The sequence below is a fragment of the Python bivittatus genome, unplaced genomic scaffold (assembly GCF_059951505.1).
Source record: "Python bivittatus isolate LINGU-HERP-01145 unplaced genomic scaffold, Pbiv_v1 ctg000340_np1212, whole genome shotgun sequence".
Taxonomy (NCBI): domain Eukaryota; kingdom Metazoa; phylum Chordata; class Lepidosauria; order Squamata; family Pythonidae; genus Python; species Python bivittatus.
The window spans coordinates 14595849-14613536 of NW_028277056.1; the positions used below are offsets into that span (position 1 = coordinate 14595849).

At 39.0% G+C, this 17688-nt stretch overlaps 1 protein-coding gene across 1 annotated transcript in view; it reads left to right on the plus strand.

Moving 5' to 3' along the window:
• Positions 1–17688, plus strand: part of CNTN5 (contactin 5) — a 723666-nt gene that overhangs the window by 647292 nt on the left and 58686 nt on the right. The window contains exons 16-17 of the mRNA XM_088140604.1: positions 236–411; positions 10843–10963. Coding sequence (XP_087996730.1) covers positions 236–411; positions 10843–10963 — 297 coding nt within the window. The remainder of the gene's footprint in view (positions 1–235; positions 412–10842; positions 10964–17688) is intronic.

Sequence of the window (17688 nt, forward strand, 5' to 3'; positions counted from 1 at the left end):
CCTGGGGATATTTGACGGATCTTTGTCCCCTCTATGCTTTTATGATGACTGTGAGAAGGCCAAACAAAATGGGAAGTTTCATGTACAACACAAAGTATCTTTGTCTACGTTTCCCTGACTCTTCCTTCTATTTTGAACAAGTGTCAGTCAGTGAGAGCCTAACCATTAAAAGCTATGTATACGGAGAGATTCCCCAGTCTAACAGTTTGTGCCATTGATTTGTTTTGTCTCCTAGAGCCTACCAGGATAGACCTGTCCCCCAAGAGGACTGAGCTCACAGTGGGAGAAAGCATTGTCCTCAGCTGTAAAGCTTTTCATGACCCCACCTTAGATGTCATCTTTCACTGGACTCTGAATGGGCAGCCTATTGATTTTGAAAAAGAAGGAGGACATTTTGAAAGCATCAGGGCGGTGAGCATGAGTTAAAATCCATTTTCTTTGACAGATTTAATGGAATGCAGCATGCTGGACACCTCTTCATCTGCAAATTTGCAGATATGACAGAATTACAAGCAGGCAGGCAGGCAGGCAGGCAGGCAGGCAGGCAGGCAGGCAGGAAGGAAGGAAGGAAGGAAGGAAGGAAGGAAGGAAGGAAGGAAGGAAGGAAGGAAGGAAGGAAGGAAGGAAGGGTTTACTGAATTAAGTATCTCATTTAAGTTAATTGAAGTATAGGGATATTTGCTTTAGGCAAAAAGAAATTGCAGTGAATCTAATCATTTGGCTGTTGTTAAAATATTCATGAGTTTAGGCATTAGATACAATGGATCTTCAATTGTATAATTACTAATCACTTACTGGGAATCCTGGAAATTTTTCTCTCAATTCATCTCAGGAGTACCTGAGTGACAAAAGCTTACTTCATGAAAAAGAGGACCATGTCCTTTCTTTTTCTTTCCTATTTTTCTTTCTGTTCAAAGATGATAATGCTTAATACCTACAGTGGCAGCAAACTCCTAGTTAAATGTTCTAAATAGCTGTCAGTGGAAAGCAGGGCTTTTTAAAATTAATTGCCAAAAGAGTAGCCATGTTAATCAGCTTCAGAAAACAACAGCAAAGTGTACAGAAATATTTTAATAGCTAGCATGTTTATCTGGCATAAGCATTCATAAACTAGAGGAGTAAAAGACAAATTTAAAGAGATATTAAGCACCCATTTCATTAACTTTGATTTATTTTAAGGTCACTGTGATTGCAAACAATGTAACCCAATGCTCCATATATAAACTGAATGCTGTTTATTATTTTTAAAAATCCAATTAAGATTATTATAATTGGTTGGTGTTATTTGAATGATTGATACTGCAGATATTAACTAAATATTAATAATATCAGTAAATCCAACTCTAGTTTTGCACAAACTGAACTCATGCAACAGTCAGTATTTTTGCTGAGAATCCACATCTATATATCCAACCCATAAGGATGTGTTGTCCTGGGGTAAGAGTTCCAATCCAGGGGCTGATAGGCAAATAAAAATATTTCGGAACATGTTATGAACACTTTCGTGGAATGGCTATGATTGTGGATGTACCCAGCCACAAAAGAGCCATTTACCACGTCAGCAGACTTTCAGACAAAACACTGGGCCACAGCCCTCCATCCAGTTTATTTTCTGAAGGCCTGGGGCAGTTTTTCATCTGTCTTCCCATAGGGGTGGCCAACACTCCCTCTGGCTGGTCAACGGGTATGGTGCAAAAGCAAAATAACCCAGCAGGTAATCTGAATCTAATCCCTACTCTTGTTGTTCTTTTGCCCAGCATACTTTTCCTGGCAAGGGGGAAAGGGGAGAGGAATCCAACTGGCCATTATGTGGGGCCAGTGAAAAGTCTGTCCCTTAGGATGACTGTAGACAATTAGGAGAGGGGAACAAGGTGTTATGTCACCTTAGATATAGGAAAAAAATCCCAGGAACTGGGATGAGAGGCAAGACAAGTGTGTTCACCAAGGAGAAACAGCTCAGAAAGAAATCTTTAATCTTCATAGCATTTCCTTTGAGCAGGAGTTGAGCGGAAAAGAAGCTCCTTATAAAATGGAAGGTATTTCCCATCAAGTGTTTATTTTTTCATAGGCATGGAAGAAATGTCAAACAGAAGAAGATCCCCTAGTTTCTATTGCCTCACAGACATAATAATGGACTTTTTAAGTTTAAAAATAATATATTTGGTTGATGGATGGATGGATGGATGGATGGATGGATGGATGGATGGATGGATGGATGGATGGATTATGTGGCAACAAGTCAATGTTGATTCTTAGCGACCACATAGATAGATTTTCTCTATGATGATCTGTCCCTAACCCAGTCCTTCAGGTCTTCCAATGATGTTCTCATCGCCACTGGAACTGGGGGAAAGATACTACATATTTTTATTGTTGCTGTAATTTTATGGGGAAAAGGGCACTATTTAAAAATATTATGCTTTGTGTGTGTATTACATGCCACAATAAAGATCCCTATGAATTTTAGGGCTGTATGCCTATGTTCTGTGGCTTTGAGAAACCTATACTTGAACTCTCTAAAGTTCTGCAGAAAGTGACAAATATGCCAGTTATAGTAAAACCACAGTTTAAGAACACCTAGTTAGTGAACTTATGAGGATACAACAGACACAATCTGCATCTGGACATCCCTTCAAAATAACAAAGAAAACCTATGGTATCTCAGGTAGTTTGGCCATTTCACATAAATTAACGCCAGTGATGTAAATGACATAAATTGACACCAATGATGCAAATTCAGATTTAACAAACATTGGAGTATGACAGATATTCCACCTACCCAGATGGTCCATTAAATTAAGATTTTACCTTACTGAGAATTCAACAGCATTAATGTAGGAGAGTGCAATGAGCAAATTAAATATATACTGTATGGTTAATTTCTTGGCTCTCTGGGGCCCTTAAACTGTCCAATTTATATCCCTCTGTAAGGATCTTCCTTGATGAAGGAGAATACATACAGAGCAAGACTTTAAATACAGACTGAAATGTGTTGAATCTCTATTCAGAACTCAGCATTTGGTTAATGAAGATGACTAAAGAATACGGTGTTTAAAAACCTACAACATCCCAAAATTAAGTTAAACTGCCTTTTGTTTCACAGATAATGGCGCCTGCAAAATCTAATCACCATAGACAATGTAGCAAGAATTCCTAAAGGAATGAGGGATATGATTGGTTTTTACAGGCCTAAAATTGATTCCATTCTAAATATAAGTTTGATTTAGATATTAACACAGAGCAATGTAAGATATATAAAGTGTCCCTAAGGAAGCAAACAAAAGACAAATAAGGTGCTGATTTGAATAAAAATGTCTTATGCTAATTTATAGATGCAGGTATAAATCCCAACAGAGCATCTTATGATAGTTTTTTAGTCATGTTTTTAAATTCTGATGTTTTATGTACTTATATGTATTTATGGTTTTAATGTTTTGTGTGAGTTGCCCAGAGTCCCCCATTGGGGGGAGAAGAGCGGGGGAAAAATTTAATAAATAAATAATAATAAATAAATAATTAATAAATAAATAAATAAATAAATAGTGGGGAAGAAACTGGCACTGGATATCATCCATGTGGGTGCTCAAACTAAAACCTGCCAGCTATTTCTCAGAATAGCAGAGGGTTTCCCATTTCTTTCTTATTCTCGGGAAGCTTGAAAATTTCTTCTCAATTTCTCCTGACAGTGTTTGTGGCTTTAGTTGGAGATGGCAAAGGGTGCTATGCTGACATCGTTTTTCTCCGTTACATATCTTTCCATCAATTCAGCACCACCCTAGCAGTTTACCTTTTCCCTCTGAAAAAAAACCCATTATCAGGAAGAGTTTCTTCATGCTGCTGTCTCATAGATCTAGGAAGCCAAAGAGTCTGGAAAGAGGACCATATGGTGAAGATGGGTCTTTCTCCCACTGATTTTTTATCCACCACATAATCAAATAAGTGTGAGAAAATGATGCAGCATCCCAGGGGCATCTGTATTAGCAGGGGGCAGGAGTCAAAAATATCAAGATGGTACCAGCAACCATGTGATCCAAGCCCCTCCCCTTTTTTGCATGTGTCACATTCAGATCACTCATAAATGTGTCAATGTTTTGCTCACACAGTCATGACTGCCACCTTGACTTTCTTGACCCCCCCTCCCCATGGACGCCCCTGCTCCTTCCCCAAGAATTCCACTGTAATTACCTTCTTCTTTCATATAAAGTCTAAAGAAAATTCACCTTCATCAAACTGAACAGAACAGTAGGAAAAATGCAGGAGACTTTTTTCAGCTATTCTGCACATGGGCAAAGTGCCTGCTATCCTTAGAGTGCTTTGCCTTTAAAGCATGATGTTACTGGAGAACCACTGAAATCTAGAGTGCCTTCAAACAGAGATGTCCTCTGAGAATCCTTCTAATAAAGCAGTTTCCTTTGTAAAACAAAACACATATCTGCTCTCACTGACGCTTGCACTGAAGAGCAATAACCAGAACTACATGTGGAAAACGCAATTGTTTTACCACTTGCCAGGGTTCAGCACTCATAGGCTTGGTTCAGACAACACAGTTACCCCTAAGCCTACCTGCCTGTCTGCCTTCCTTCAATTTATACAGCTGTCCATCTTGCTGCAACAACTCTGGGCAGCAACCAGGAAATACAAGCAAAAACAGCAACAGTCCAAGATAATTAAAAACAATCACCACAACAGTCAATTTACAATGAGCCACAGGTCCAAATAATCCCTTCCATTTTAAAGGTCAGTTATAGATAGACAACAGGCAGTTAAGCAACAGAACAAAATCCAATGTCTGTGTTCACATAAGATGCTACGGGACAGGAAATAAACTTTATTATGACTTAATATGATTGTCTGGTTCATGCCTATCTGCTGAAAAAAATAACTGGGTGATTCAGTTAGTTGAATTACTAATTATCCAAATCCAGCTTAATTTAGTCTAGGATGTTGTGTGTACCCAACCATTTTAAATTGTGATATATACATTTTCTTTCCACCAACAAGGGCCTGCCATAATCTTTTTCATAGGGGTGCTTATATAGTGGCCTTACTTCTGCTTTCCAGAAATGGAATTCATCCAGTTGCTTCTTGACTGATATTTAGACATTTAGATTACATACATATGTCCTTTCCTGGGGAACACATTAAGGTACAGTAATTGTGAATCCCTCCTTGGAGCATCAGATACGTCAGATACCAAGGCAGTTACACCAGACAGTTACTGTCTATTTTATATTTTTATTTGGTTTAACAACAAAGCTCACATTAAATGTAAATTATTCTCAGAGGGGAAGAGAAATGTCAGCGGATTTGGTCTTACCCTTTCTATATCCATGGTTTTATATCAAAGGCATTAATCTTTGTGAATACACCATATTTCACAGCTAATTGTATTGTAGCATTAGACAAGTTGCAAAGTTTGTATCCCCAAGTTGGCACCTTATTGCAGAGAAATACGATTCATCACATTGCCCATCTTCAGAGATACAATGAGTTGCTGAACTGTGAAGTACCTGAGATCTTAAAAACTCACAGTAGAAACGTGGAAATTGCTGCTTTTTTTTTCTGCACAATTGGCTTAGGCAAGTATCAGCAGATCTGTCACTCTTGATATGCACAAGGAAGAATTATGTTATTAGGAGGCTCTTGGTTTTTTAATGCATACTTTAAATTTTTCCCATGGTCTCTAAGTAGACTTTGCTTGTTTGAATTTAAAGTATGTGTGATTTCAAAAACAACAGCAGCAACACTCTAGCCTGCGTCCTTTCAGAGAGGGAACACAGTCTCCAGATGTGTCACTTCAGAGAGGGAACACATTCTCCAGATTTGCACTCCAAACAAAGGCACCTCCTTATATAAATACAAGTAGAATTATGGAGGAAAAGACAAGTGGAATCTGGCCGGCATGACCATAAGAACATAAGAACAGTCCTACTGAATCAGTCCATCTCAATCCAGCAGTGTGTTTCTCAATGGCCATAGGATGCTCATAAGCCAGAGCTGGAGACTGACCACTCTCTGGCCATTGTTCCGCTGCATCTGGAGTGGAGGATTTGGAGGGTAGATTACACTGAGTGTCTAAGATTGCCAGCCCTTAATAGGCCTATTCTCCATGAATACATCATTCAAGACATTCAAAGCCACCACTACACTTGTGGTAATGAATTCCATGTCTTAATGATGCTTTGGGCAAAGAAATGCTTCCTTTTTTTGATTCAAAATCTCACTCCTATCAGCTTCATTGCATCATCCCAGTCCTAATGTTTTGAGAGAAGGAGAACATTTCTCCCTAGCGATTTTCTTCATGCCATGCATGGTTTTATCCCCCTTGATCATATGCCTTCTCGGTCCTCTTTTTTCTAATTTAAAGATTCCCAAATGTTCTAACCTTCTCTCATAACTCTCTCATACATTTATTATTATCATGGATTTAATAATAAATAAATAAATAAGGCTGATGTTTGAGTCTCCAATCATTTTTATTTGCCATCTTCTTCACTTTTTCCACTTGTACCCAGAACTCTACAGAGTGTTCCAAGAACAGACATGCTGTAGATATTTGTAAGGGCATTTGGCAGATTTATTTTCAATCCCTTTCTTTACAATCTCTAGTATGAAATTGCCTCCTTCTCACCTGCCACACGCTGAATTGAGTTTCACTGAGCTATCCACTATGACTTCAAGGTCTTTTTTCTTATTAGTTACCAAAAACTGAGATACCATCATACATGAAGTTAGGATTTTTGCTCCAACATACATCACTTTACATAAATGCGTTTGCTATTAGACGGACAATTCAACTATTTTAAGAACATCCTCCTGTAGCCCTTAAAATAATATTATGTTATCAGTATACATACACAAACATATGCACATAATGCCAGGTGGAAAAGTTCTGCATTTTGTGCTACTCATACTGACAGAGAATTTGCTTTTGACATTTTGATGAAATTCTCATGCATTTTGGCACTACCTTAGCAATGAGACAGACAAGGGGTATGTGAGAATCTCCTCTTTTTCATTGCGCAATTATCTCTTTGGTAATCTGCATCCTCCCTGTGGTGAAATCCCACCACAAAGGGGCTCAACTGCAAGTTATAGAGGACAGCCAGGGAGACTGCAGGTGGATAGGGAGACATGTAACATAAAACAACAGTTGTACTTTTTGTTATCCTACAGCAATAAAGTAAGCTCAAAAATATCACCAAAACAAAATCTGAAAGTTTCTTTACATCTCCAGATTCTTTGTTAAGGTAGGAAATGATGGGAAAGATGTGACTCTGAAGCAGTCTGGTAGTGTAACATATTTTGCTAAATGGTTCTCATGTGCTTTAAGGCAGTTTCTTATATTTCTTTACTGGCTATTTCAGGTGAGGGTAGGATAGAGAACATGATAGCACCTTAACAATGAGTGTGGCTGAGCAGAGTAAATGTAATATGCAACATCTTAACACAGAGTTCCTATTTTCACTGGTATCCCCCTGTCTAGTTTCTATATCATTCTACTGACTAATGGGGATATTCCTTCCTAAAGATATTTATACTAACATTAATACTATGCAGAAATCTTGCAAATTCTCAAAAATGGAAAAAGTGCAACAGACTTGTGGTGCTGAAGTATAATTCTGAACTGAAAAGAACAGGTGTTGTAGCTAAAACCTGGCTCACCTAAAGCAACCAAATCACTTTGAAGATACAACATAATGTTATTTGCATACATGCAAGCAATAACAAAGTATATATTGGGCCCCCAGCAAAGCTTTGACACTTTGCTGAGCAGTCAAGCACAACCAGAGCTTATAGATCTTCAGCCCACTACATTGCAAAAGCAAGACAAAGAAAAAACTAATTTCATCAGGTGGAGTGGTTAAACTGTTGTAGGATTTAAATTGGGATGAGGCAGAGGGAGGGGAGTGTTTGAGACCTTGTGAAATACCCTGACATTTTTGACAGATGTCAGTTCAGCAATCTGGGGGTTGTAATGATGCTGTTGGTATAAATGTGGGGCAAAGTAGACATATGAATTGGTTACTGGGTCTGGTTCCCATTTCAGCATCATTGTTCTGCTGTTTTTGGTTGCTTGTGAGAACCTGCTTCAGGTTGGGTAATTGACTGAATGAAAGCATGGGCCTACCACCCAGTGCCTCAAAAAATGCTGTGTCATTGTCCACAATGGGTTGTAACTTATTCATAATACATTTGAGCAGGTTGAGCAGTGAATAGTACATGACAACCAGTTTGTGTTTTGTCGTCTGTTTTAAGATCTGTCTTTTAGTAGATCCTCCCTGGGAATCTATCTGACTGTATTGATGTGTCTATTGATCTCATTGTGTGGGTAGTTCAATCTCCTGAATGCCTGATTTAACCAGCCTTCCCTTCCCATTCCTCTCCATCAGCCTCATCCCAATTTAAATTCTACAATTTAGCCAGTCCATGCTGAATGAAGTGAACAGCAGTTCAAGATTGTTTATGCCTTTTAATAAAATGTCTTAGTTTGAAAAAATGCTTTTTTGTGGCTGGAGGACTTTGGGAACTGGGGTTTTAGTCTGGGAAGATTCTTGCTAGAGGTTGTAGCTAATAAACATAGCTGAACTGAATTACCATTGTCTCTTGGAGTTCCTTGGGCTAGGCCTGACACAACTTAACAAATGGAAAGGCTGGATATCTTCCATAAGAAATTCTCTAAAACATTCTCCTTTGCCAGAAAACCCTGAACCAAATTCTTTATCATCTGATTGAACAAGAACTGACAGGAAAAAAATGTAAGAATTTCTCTGCAGACAATTATCTAACATATTGAATGCTAGGGTCAAGCTACAATATAGCTTTTAAATCACTTTTTAGAAGTTTTAGAATTCATTGAGTTCAGAAGGGCCATTTAGGCCATGGAGTGCATCTTCTGCCATTAGAAAAAAGCAAAGTTGTAGGAATTCTAGACAGCACGTCATAAAATGCTACTAAAAAAATAGATAAAACTGAAAACATTAAGACTCTTTCAATACTATCATGATATTGTGTGACCACTGTATAAATCAAGACGCAGTTCAGCAAGAAGACACCAGCATAATCCTCATCAAATTTCTTTTAAATGCTGAAAGAGACAACAGGCAATTGTCATTCAATACAGCATAGCAGTCTTAAAAACTGCAGTAGCAATTTAGGATTAATTTATCACCTGCCACTCTACATTTTTAAAAAGTAAGCAAATAACTACAGAGTTATCCTGGCTCAGTTTTTAACATATTTTTTAAAAAAGCAACGTTCTTTTATAATAAACCGAGAAACAACTTCAGCAGTGAATCTTAACAATCTAGCAATATAACACAATTTTAATGCACTGCTGAGCAAATTACACTGTATTAAAATTGGTCACTCTCACACCTGAAAATAACTTTATTGCATTCTCCTGCTTCTGTAGCTAGTGTGAGCCTTACAGCTGATTTCTGTATATGTAGGTTTACATCTGAATTCCTGTTTGAATTTACAGTCCTACATGGATTCGTAATTCATTGGCAATGGTTCAATTCGACAATATACCTCCAATTAAATTGTGCACATCAGTCAAATACTGATCGTTTAAAAACAAAAACAAAAAAAATCTTGTGGCACCAGAAAAGCTAACCATTTTCAGACTGCAAACATTTTTGTGAACTAGTATCATCAACTTCATCACACAATGCACAGAATATTATTCTGGGCAAGTCTGGAGGAGGGAGGGAAGATCCTAAACAATGTACTGTAGTCAGGAAAAATGAAATGCAGAATGTACAGACAGTGGTCATTGACTATTGACAGTGGCTTTCAGAAAACAGAATTAGGTGTGATGCAACAGGTGAATCAATTAACATGTTACATTTTATTGTTGTTTAATTCTTGGGCACAGCGTTGAACTTCTTGATGATTGTAGCTCACTTGTTTTACCGTGAAATTGGTCTTGAGTGAAGTTGAGGGGGGGAAAAAACTAAAGTGGTCCAATTTTTTAAGCTTTGATTCCACCCACTTTTTTTGCAGGACTTTAACTACCAATATCCATGGAAGATTTGTCAAAGGGAAAAGCAGTTTTGTAAATGAAAAAGTGATTCTCCAACCCTCATCTAACCTCCTCCTCCTCCTCCTCCTCCTCCTCATTATTATTTATAAGAAGAAAATAATATATTTATAAAAATCTACAGTTGCAGCAAGCTAGCAGCCTTTATATTAACATAATCAATGAACTAAGGATAGCTACTCCAGTATAACACTATATCGTGTCCAGCATGAGAATTATTCCAGAATATAGCTCATCTCTTTATCTTCAGTACTTACACCAGACCGTTGACGTATAAAAAGTACATCTGAGTGGATTACAAAGACCTAAGTTCAAATCTCTCCTAAGGGTCTAACAAAATGTTATAAACGGCAGCAAATGGCCGTGATATCACTGCCCTGTAAAACTCTGTATGAAACAGAGATGTGGTGTAATGGCTGCATAAAGATTGTGAAGTATTTGTTAACAACAATGGAATGGAGACATTAATGACTACCAGACAGCAGACTTTAGAATACTTTTAAAAGCCATCACAAATGTATCTGGGAATATTTCTACAGCAGCACCACCATACATGTGTTGCATGAGCAATGGCCCCAGATCAGCAGCTGGCGTCTTCAGTTCAAATATCAGTACAGTAAAGCCATCAAAGAAAACAAAACGTTGGTGGGACAGATTACTACAAGAGTTATGCTGTTTCCTAAATGCTCAAAGGAAGCAGCAAAAAAATTTTGGTAATTTTTGCAAAAAAATATTGGTAATGTATTTAAGCATATGCTATTGTATTGCTTCCCCTCCCCCCCCTCCCCCCCCCCCAGCAAGCATCTTCTGCAGATTTAATGATCAGGAACATCCTTCTGATGCATGCTGGAAGATACGGCTGTGGGGTACAGTCTACAGCAGACAGCGTATCAGATGAGGCAGAACTTCTCGTTAGGGGTGAGTATACTAATCATAGAAGACACGATCAGCATAAAGGATCGTGCAATACAGTTGAAATATTGGCATTGGCATTGATCTCATGGCCATGTTAAAGTGCTATCTACCTGTCCTTTAGTAGTGGGAAAGTGCGCAGGCATAAACTGTGCTGCCCTATTGTGGATTCCTGTACTGCCATATCCATAAGGATGGTGAATGGTGCTGCTCTTATTGATTTGAGGTAGGCCAAGATAAAGAAAAGGATCGGTGGATTTCCCTGACTGCATCTCCCTCCCCACTAAGCATCACTGGCTAGCAGGAAAACCGTCACCCATCACTTTCTCTAAAATGAGGTGGACAGCGTGAGTTTAGACAGATGCCTAGAACGACAGTTCAACCGCCTGTTAAATTGCCAGGCTAACAGGAGGCAGGTGTTAAGTGTGGGTGAGAGTGAGAGCAAGTGCTCCCGGTACTTCTGCTCAGTACAGTCCCCCTTCCATGGTGCATTGCACAAACAGGTATAGGAACTGCAGTTGGATGAGACTAGTCCCAGGAGCATTTCCTGGTTACCCAAGCAGCAGAAAACCTGTAATGCACCTAACTGTGACAGATTTAGCAACACCCCTCTAGCAGAACCCAGCTTTCTTTCCTGGATAAATCAACCTTCTGTGTGGCAGGAGGGCTAGTGCACTTTTGAAAGAACATTCACCTGTCATTTCACAGCTGGCATCTGTGAGGTAGTAGTGAACTTCTGAGCTGAACAGCCATGGCCTAGTTGTTCTGACGTTTCACCAGCAGCTATGGCTGGCAATTTCAGAGGCACAGTGAGCTGCTTTGTGGTATAATTCTCAGAAGCTCATAGGCAACGGAAAGGGGGTGACTGGACTCTTTTACTTGAACCTGGCAAGCTGATCCCACGTCATGGGAATCCCAGAAAGCTGGTTCCTGATTGGTTCCATGCTCAGTTGCTGAATATTAAGTTGCACCTATTTTCACAACATGCAGATCAGGTCCTGGAGGAAAAGCAAAGCCAAACTGATTGTAGGCAAGGCAGACTCTGCTTAAAGATTCTTGGCCAGGCATCCATGCTTTTCACCATGGATGATGTGACACCAAAACCTATTCCCTGAAATAAACAATAGGGGAAGCTTTGCATATCATGGCATTTTCCTGCTAGAAAAGGCTTGGTTCATTTGTTCAGAGGAAGATTTCTATATATAAACAGATTTGAAGTCAAACTCAAAGATCGTCCAGGCCATCCTTCCAAGAAACATTCTTCCACTGTCAAAGAGCTTCTAACAACTCTATTCAGATTAAAAATGTATTGAAACATACTGGTTCAGGCCTCACCTTCAGGAAATTTGCCCCTTTATTTACTGATACCTCTTCAAATATTTAAAGAGGGCTATTATTTTGAGTCAGAGGGCTCAGGGCTTAAGGGAAAATTCTACAGGAATAAATACGTTTTATTCTTAGGTAGAGATTTAAAAGAAGAACATGAAGTGACATTTGGCGAGGCAGTTTCAAGCATTACTGCTAAAATCTGCCCTCTGCCCCTAAAAGGTGCATTCTAGCAGTATAGTCTAGCAATGTCCAGATGTACCTTCACAGCTTGCAAAAAGATGAGGCACATTTGTTCCCCACACATTTACTGTTCTCAGCCCAACTTGATTTCGGGGTGGGGGGGTGCTTTCATCGGAAGGGAAGAATCAAAATTCTTAGCTCAGTCTTTGGTTCTGATCCAGAGCAAATTTGCTGTTCCTATTGGGACCCATGACTGCCAACTTTTATTTATTTGCCCATCTTATCAGCTTCCTTTTCATTTGGCATAACATCTACATGCAGTATTTTTTGTTGCAGAGCGTTTCTTGATTTCATTCCTTGTGGAATAAATAGAGCAAAAATCCATAATGCAGGGTAACTCAGAACATAAAATTCTTATCCATTCATTATATGAACATAGATCTGCCTTATTACTCTAGTAAAAACTTGATGCACTCAATCAATACCCACTTTGTAGTCAGCTGTATTAACTCCTCAGAAGGCTTAAATCTGGCAATTTTCCTGCCTTATTCCTCTGTGTTCCACAGAACTTTCAGTGACACCATTCTATACTCAAGCTCTTTATAATCTTTAATATGTGCTGTGCAACCCTATTTGTTGTTTTCTTGCTAAGAGGCAAATGCATAGCTGGATCAAATCCCCACACCTGTAATTTGCACACACAAAAAATTCTTATTAAAATGAATGACACTCCCATCCAACCCTTACAAATTGCAAATGTGTGGGGCGGTTAAGGGTTAGAGAGCTTTACTTCCCATACATGATTCCCAGTCCTGATTTGATCTTGCTGTCTTGCTGAAATATGATATGACTATGTTTGGAAGTATCAGTGTGCCCAGACATATGGAAAGTAGGCCACCCACTAGTCTAGAGGACCACTCACAGACCTCATGTGGCTCTGAAGTGCCCATTTGGTGACCCTACAACCTCTCAAAATTGGATGGAGCTAAAACTGTTGGACATTTGGTTTGGTTCATTGGTTAGCTGGTTTTTGCAGGTCTGATAAGCTTGAAGTGCTATAACCATTAAGTCTTACTGAATCTTAAAGCATTCGTCCCTTAAAATCCTCCCTTCCCCCCAAAATCAGGCTAATATTTTCTATTGAGGAGCTTAAGAAAGGTTAAGATTCCTATTTCATTAAGTTCTACTTCCTCTGATGATATCACCAGCCATACCTTCTTTGCCCTCCAGGCAGGGTACATTGACAAAGTGGGACACCCAGGCTAAAAAAGTCCAACAACCTGTTTCCAACTGTGGCCAAACAGATCCCAGAATTCACACGCATCACAGGAGAATAAGAAAGAGGAGCTTTCTACTCTTGTTCAAAGAGCACTATCTGGATTGTCTGAAGATCAAAGCCTGGCACAGTAATCTCTCCAAGTTACTTGTTTTCTGTCCTGGATATTATTAAGACTATGGGTCTTTCTTCAGGTAATATCACAATTTGGAATGATGATACCATAATTTATTAGAAACCTGACCATTTGGCTTGCCTACAAATTGAAACCTGTTTTCTTTACTTGGCAAACTTGGCTCATGAACTATGAAACCTGAGTTTACAGCTGGTCTCAAGTGACTTCAGGGCACTCCATGTGACTGATCACATAATGGGCTTTGTCACTGCAAATCTATTGATAGCTGAATGCTTTTGTAACAAATGATTAGATAATTCCTTTCATTTTGTTCTGCTTAAATTCTCCATTTTTAGATAAAGTTGCTGCTCTCAAGCTTCTCTCTAAGTCCATTACATGGTGGCTTCTTTCTTATTCAAGCAAGGTCACTCTCAAGAGTTTGACTGGTGTAACCCTTTTAGTCTCTATATGGGGTTTAAATTGCACACTGCCTAACTCTGCTTGGGGTCTTCTATTATGTTTGAGATTACACAGCACACCAAGGAGCAAACCACAAAGAACACTTGCTGCTTTCCAAGAAATCCCACTGGCATATTACAAAGAAAAGTGTTTGTCAGAAGCATCTGTACTATCTTTAATAATAATAATCAGATTGCACAAGACCAAGCCTTAAGAACAAATGTGTATAAAGCCAGAATTGAGAAGACAGCAACAGACAGCAAACATCACCTCTGCAAAGAAGCTGAAGAAACAGTGGACCACCTAGTCAACTGCTGCAAGAAGATCACATAGGTTGACTACAAACAACAGCATGACGAAGTAGCAACAATGGCACATTGGAATATCTGCAAGAAATACCATTTGCCTGCAAACAGGAACTGGTGGGACTACAAAACAGACAAAGTAATAGAAAATGAAGAAGCTCAAGTGCTCTGGGGTTTTAGAATTCAGACAAGCACGTGCCACACAACACCCCAGACTTAACAATTGTTGATAAGAAAGACAAAAAAGTCTGGATTGTGGACATTGCAATACCCGGAGACAGCAGAACAGAAGAGAAAGAACTGGAGAAAATTACAAAATATAAAGACCTGCAAATAGAAGTAGAATGACCGTGGCAAAAGAAAGTAAAGGTAGTACCAATAACAATAGACGCCTTGGGTGCAATCCCAAAACACCTGGAGCACCACTTAAACACCATCGGTATTGACAAAATCACCACCAGTCAATTGCAAAAGGCACCTTTACTTGGAACAGCTTATATCCTACAACAATACCTTTAACAACATCAAACAACCATATCTGCCTATCCCAGGTCCTGGGAAGGACTCAATAGATGGATAAAAATGCCAAATCCAGTCTAAACATCTGGCTGACTATGTGACCAACCATAATAATAAACAGATCTAACTTAGGAGATGCCCTGTGGTTTGCTCCCTTCATCCTCTTCTTTCCAACTACACATTCCTCGTGGGGAAGAATCTCTGCGTGGGGAACTTCTCATACTGATTTTACTCTTGCCCAACGAAAAGCTTTATATTTTGAGCTTCCAGTCTCCTGCAATCACTAGATAACATAGGTCACTTTGGCTTATTCTCCTTTCCAGTTTTGATTATATGAGGGCTTGTGATTCTTCTTTATTTAGGTTTTCTGCCAGGCTAGATGTCTTCGTGTTTTAGACAGATTGAGGATTATCAGTGCTTATCTTTTTTATAGCCTTATCAGAGTTTATTCTTTGTCCTCTAAGAGTGACCTGACATGGATAAGACCTTCCACGAAATCTCAAATCTTCTTGAGAATGAATTAGACCCTGCAGCTGAGAAACGCAGGCTTAATTTTGGAGATTTTCTTCCATATCTAGTGCTTTCTATAATGTTTTGCCTGATAAAGAGCTCTGGAGGACTCCAAAGCTTGCACACACTTTTAGGCACTTTGCTGGGTCCTAATAAGTTGATTTTTTTCATACTAATGATTGCAGCACGCTAGCCTTATATTACATCCAGTATCATGGATGCTAGTTTCTTGGAGGAAAAGTGGATTTCCATAGATATTTGGCACTGTAGAAACAGGATTCAGTGGACTTCACACATGTTTATTTCAAATCCAGCAGGTTTCCACTTGTGTCCTAATGCTCTGCATGGAGCTCTTTTGGAAGATGTGCAGAATAGTAGTGCAGAATTCTATGTCTCATCATTCAGTGTGGGCAGGGATCAGAAATCATTTAATTTCTATTTAAACTCAGCTGAATTCAGCTTCCTATGTGGATACAGGTCAAGAACTGGTGAGAACTTCTCTCCATATGTATTTCTTTGTTTCCTCAAAACTCAAAACAAGATGTTGCTCCATGTCCCCTTCTTCACAAATGTGTAAACTGCAAAGGTACTCCGTTGCATATTTTCCTTTGTGCATACTCTCCAACATTTTGCAGGTGAAAATTGTATCCTGCTGAGCATGTGTGGGTAAGGTTGAAGAGTGGAATCTAGCAGCCCATTGACTAGTAGGTAAGGGTGAGTTAACCTAATGACCAACCCCACCTAACACAAAAGTGTGTGCATTCAGATCACAGAATTATAGCGTTGCAAAGGATCATATACATTACTGAATCTACCCTTTTGCTCCAGGTAAAGTACAGTCTACTTTGAGTTGAACGTGACTCTAGGTAACTTCATGGACACTTCCATGACATGATCTTGGCAGTAGTATAGAAGTGATTTGCCATTGCCTCCTTCAGAGATATTTTTTTCAGTCCTCCTTTATTTCTCCAAATAAAGGCTCCATCTCTGTCTGTTGACAGTCATATGTCTGCTTTTGTTGTGGAATGGATTTGTTCCTGATTATGGAGTATGGGGGCAAAAGGCATTCCAGTCATACCTGGAAGCTCCTAAGATCCAGCCATCTTCTTGGCAACTTTTCTCTGAAGCATTTTTTTTTTTTTTTTTAATACTTCAGAACCTGAGGACTCAGCCTGACCTACAATAGCCTGCCATTCTCACAGATGCTGAGAAAGGCTTAAAATGAAACCATCAAGTCTATTCACCCAAGTTCAGGGACTGAAGGTTTGTTTCCCTCCACCCCAACCCCTCAAATATTGCAATAAGCCATAAAATTCCCCAGGACACACAGAAAGATCCAGCTGTTGTTTGTTCAGAAGCCATCAGATTTGGCAGTGGGTCCTTGTCTGGCTTGGACAGGATTGATCACCCCCTGAAGGAGCAAGATCATGACTTGTGGGTTCTTCTAGATTCACAGCATCTACTATGGAGGCCATGGCCAAGGGAATCTTTGCCCAGCTTCAGTCAATGCTCATGTTATAGCCCTTTTCAGGCCCTGGCATCAGTGATCCATGGCTTCATTATTATGATATTGGATTACTGCTAAGTGCTTTACTTGACACTTCCTTGGAAGACTTCCTGGAACTTCAGCTGGCAGGTAAGAGCCATTTCATCATTGCTATCCCAATATTGTGGGCTTTGCACTGGCTGCCAGCATGTTTCTTTTTTTATATATATAAACTTTATTGTATTATATTATATTATATTATATTATATTATATTATATTATAAATACAATTAAAAACAAAAAAGAGAATACAGTAAAGATAGAAAATAGAAGTAAAAGAAAAAAGACAAAAACTAAAATAGTGAAGATAGAATAGAACGGACAGCGACTTTTGGCTATCTCCCATACGGATATAAATACAATTTTTTAAAAAATTAATCTCTTACCACTAGTTAATCCAAATTCACATGATTTCTATCAACACAAATGACTTAATTATTAAAACCCACAAGCAACACTTTTGTTTTTCCGCTGCCAGCGTGTTTCTAAGGC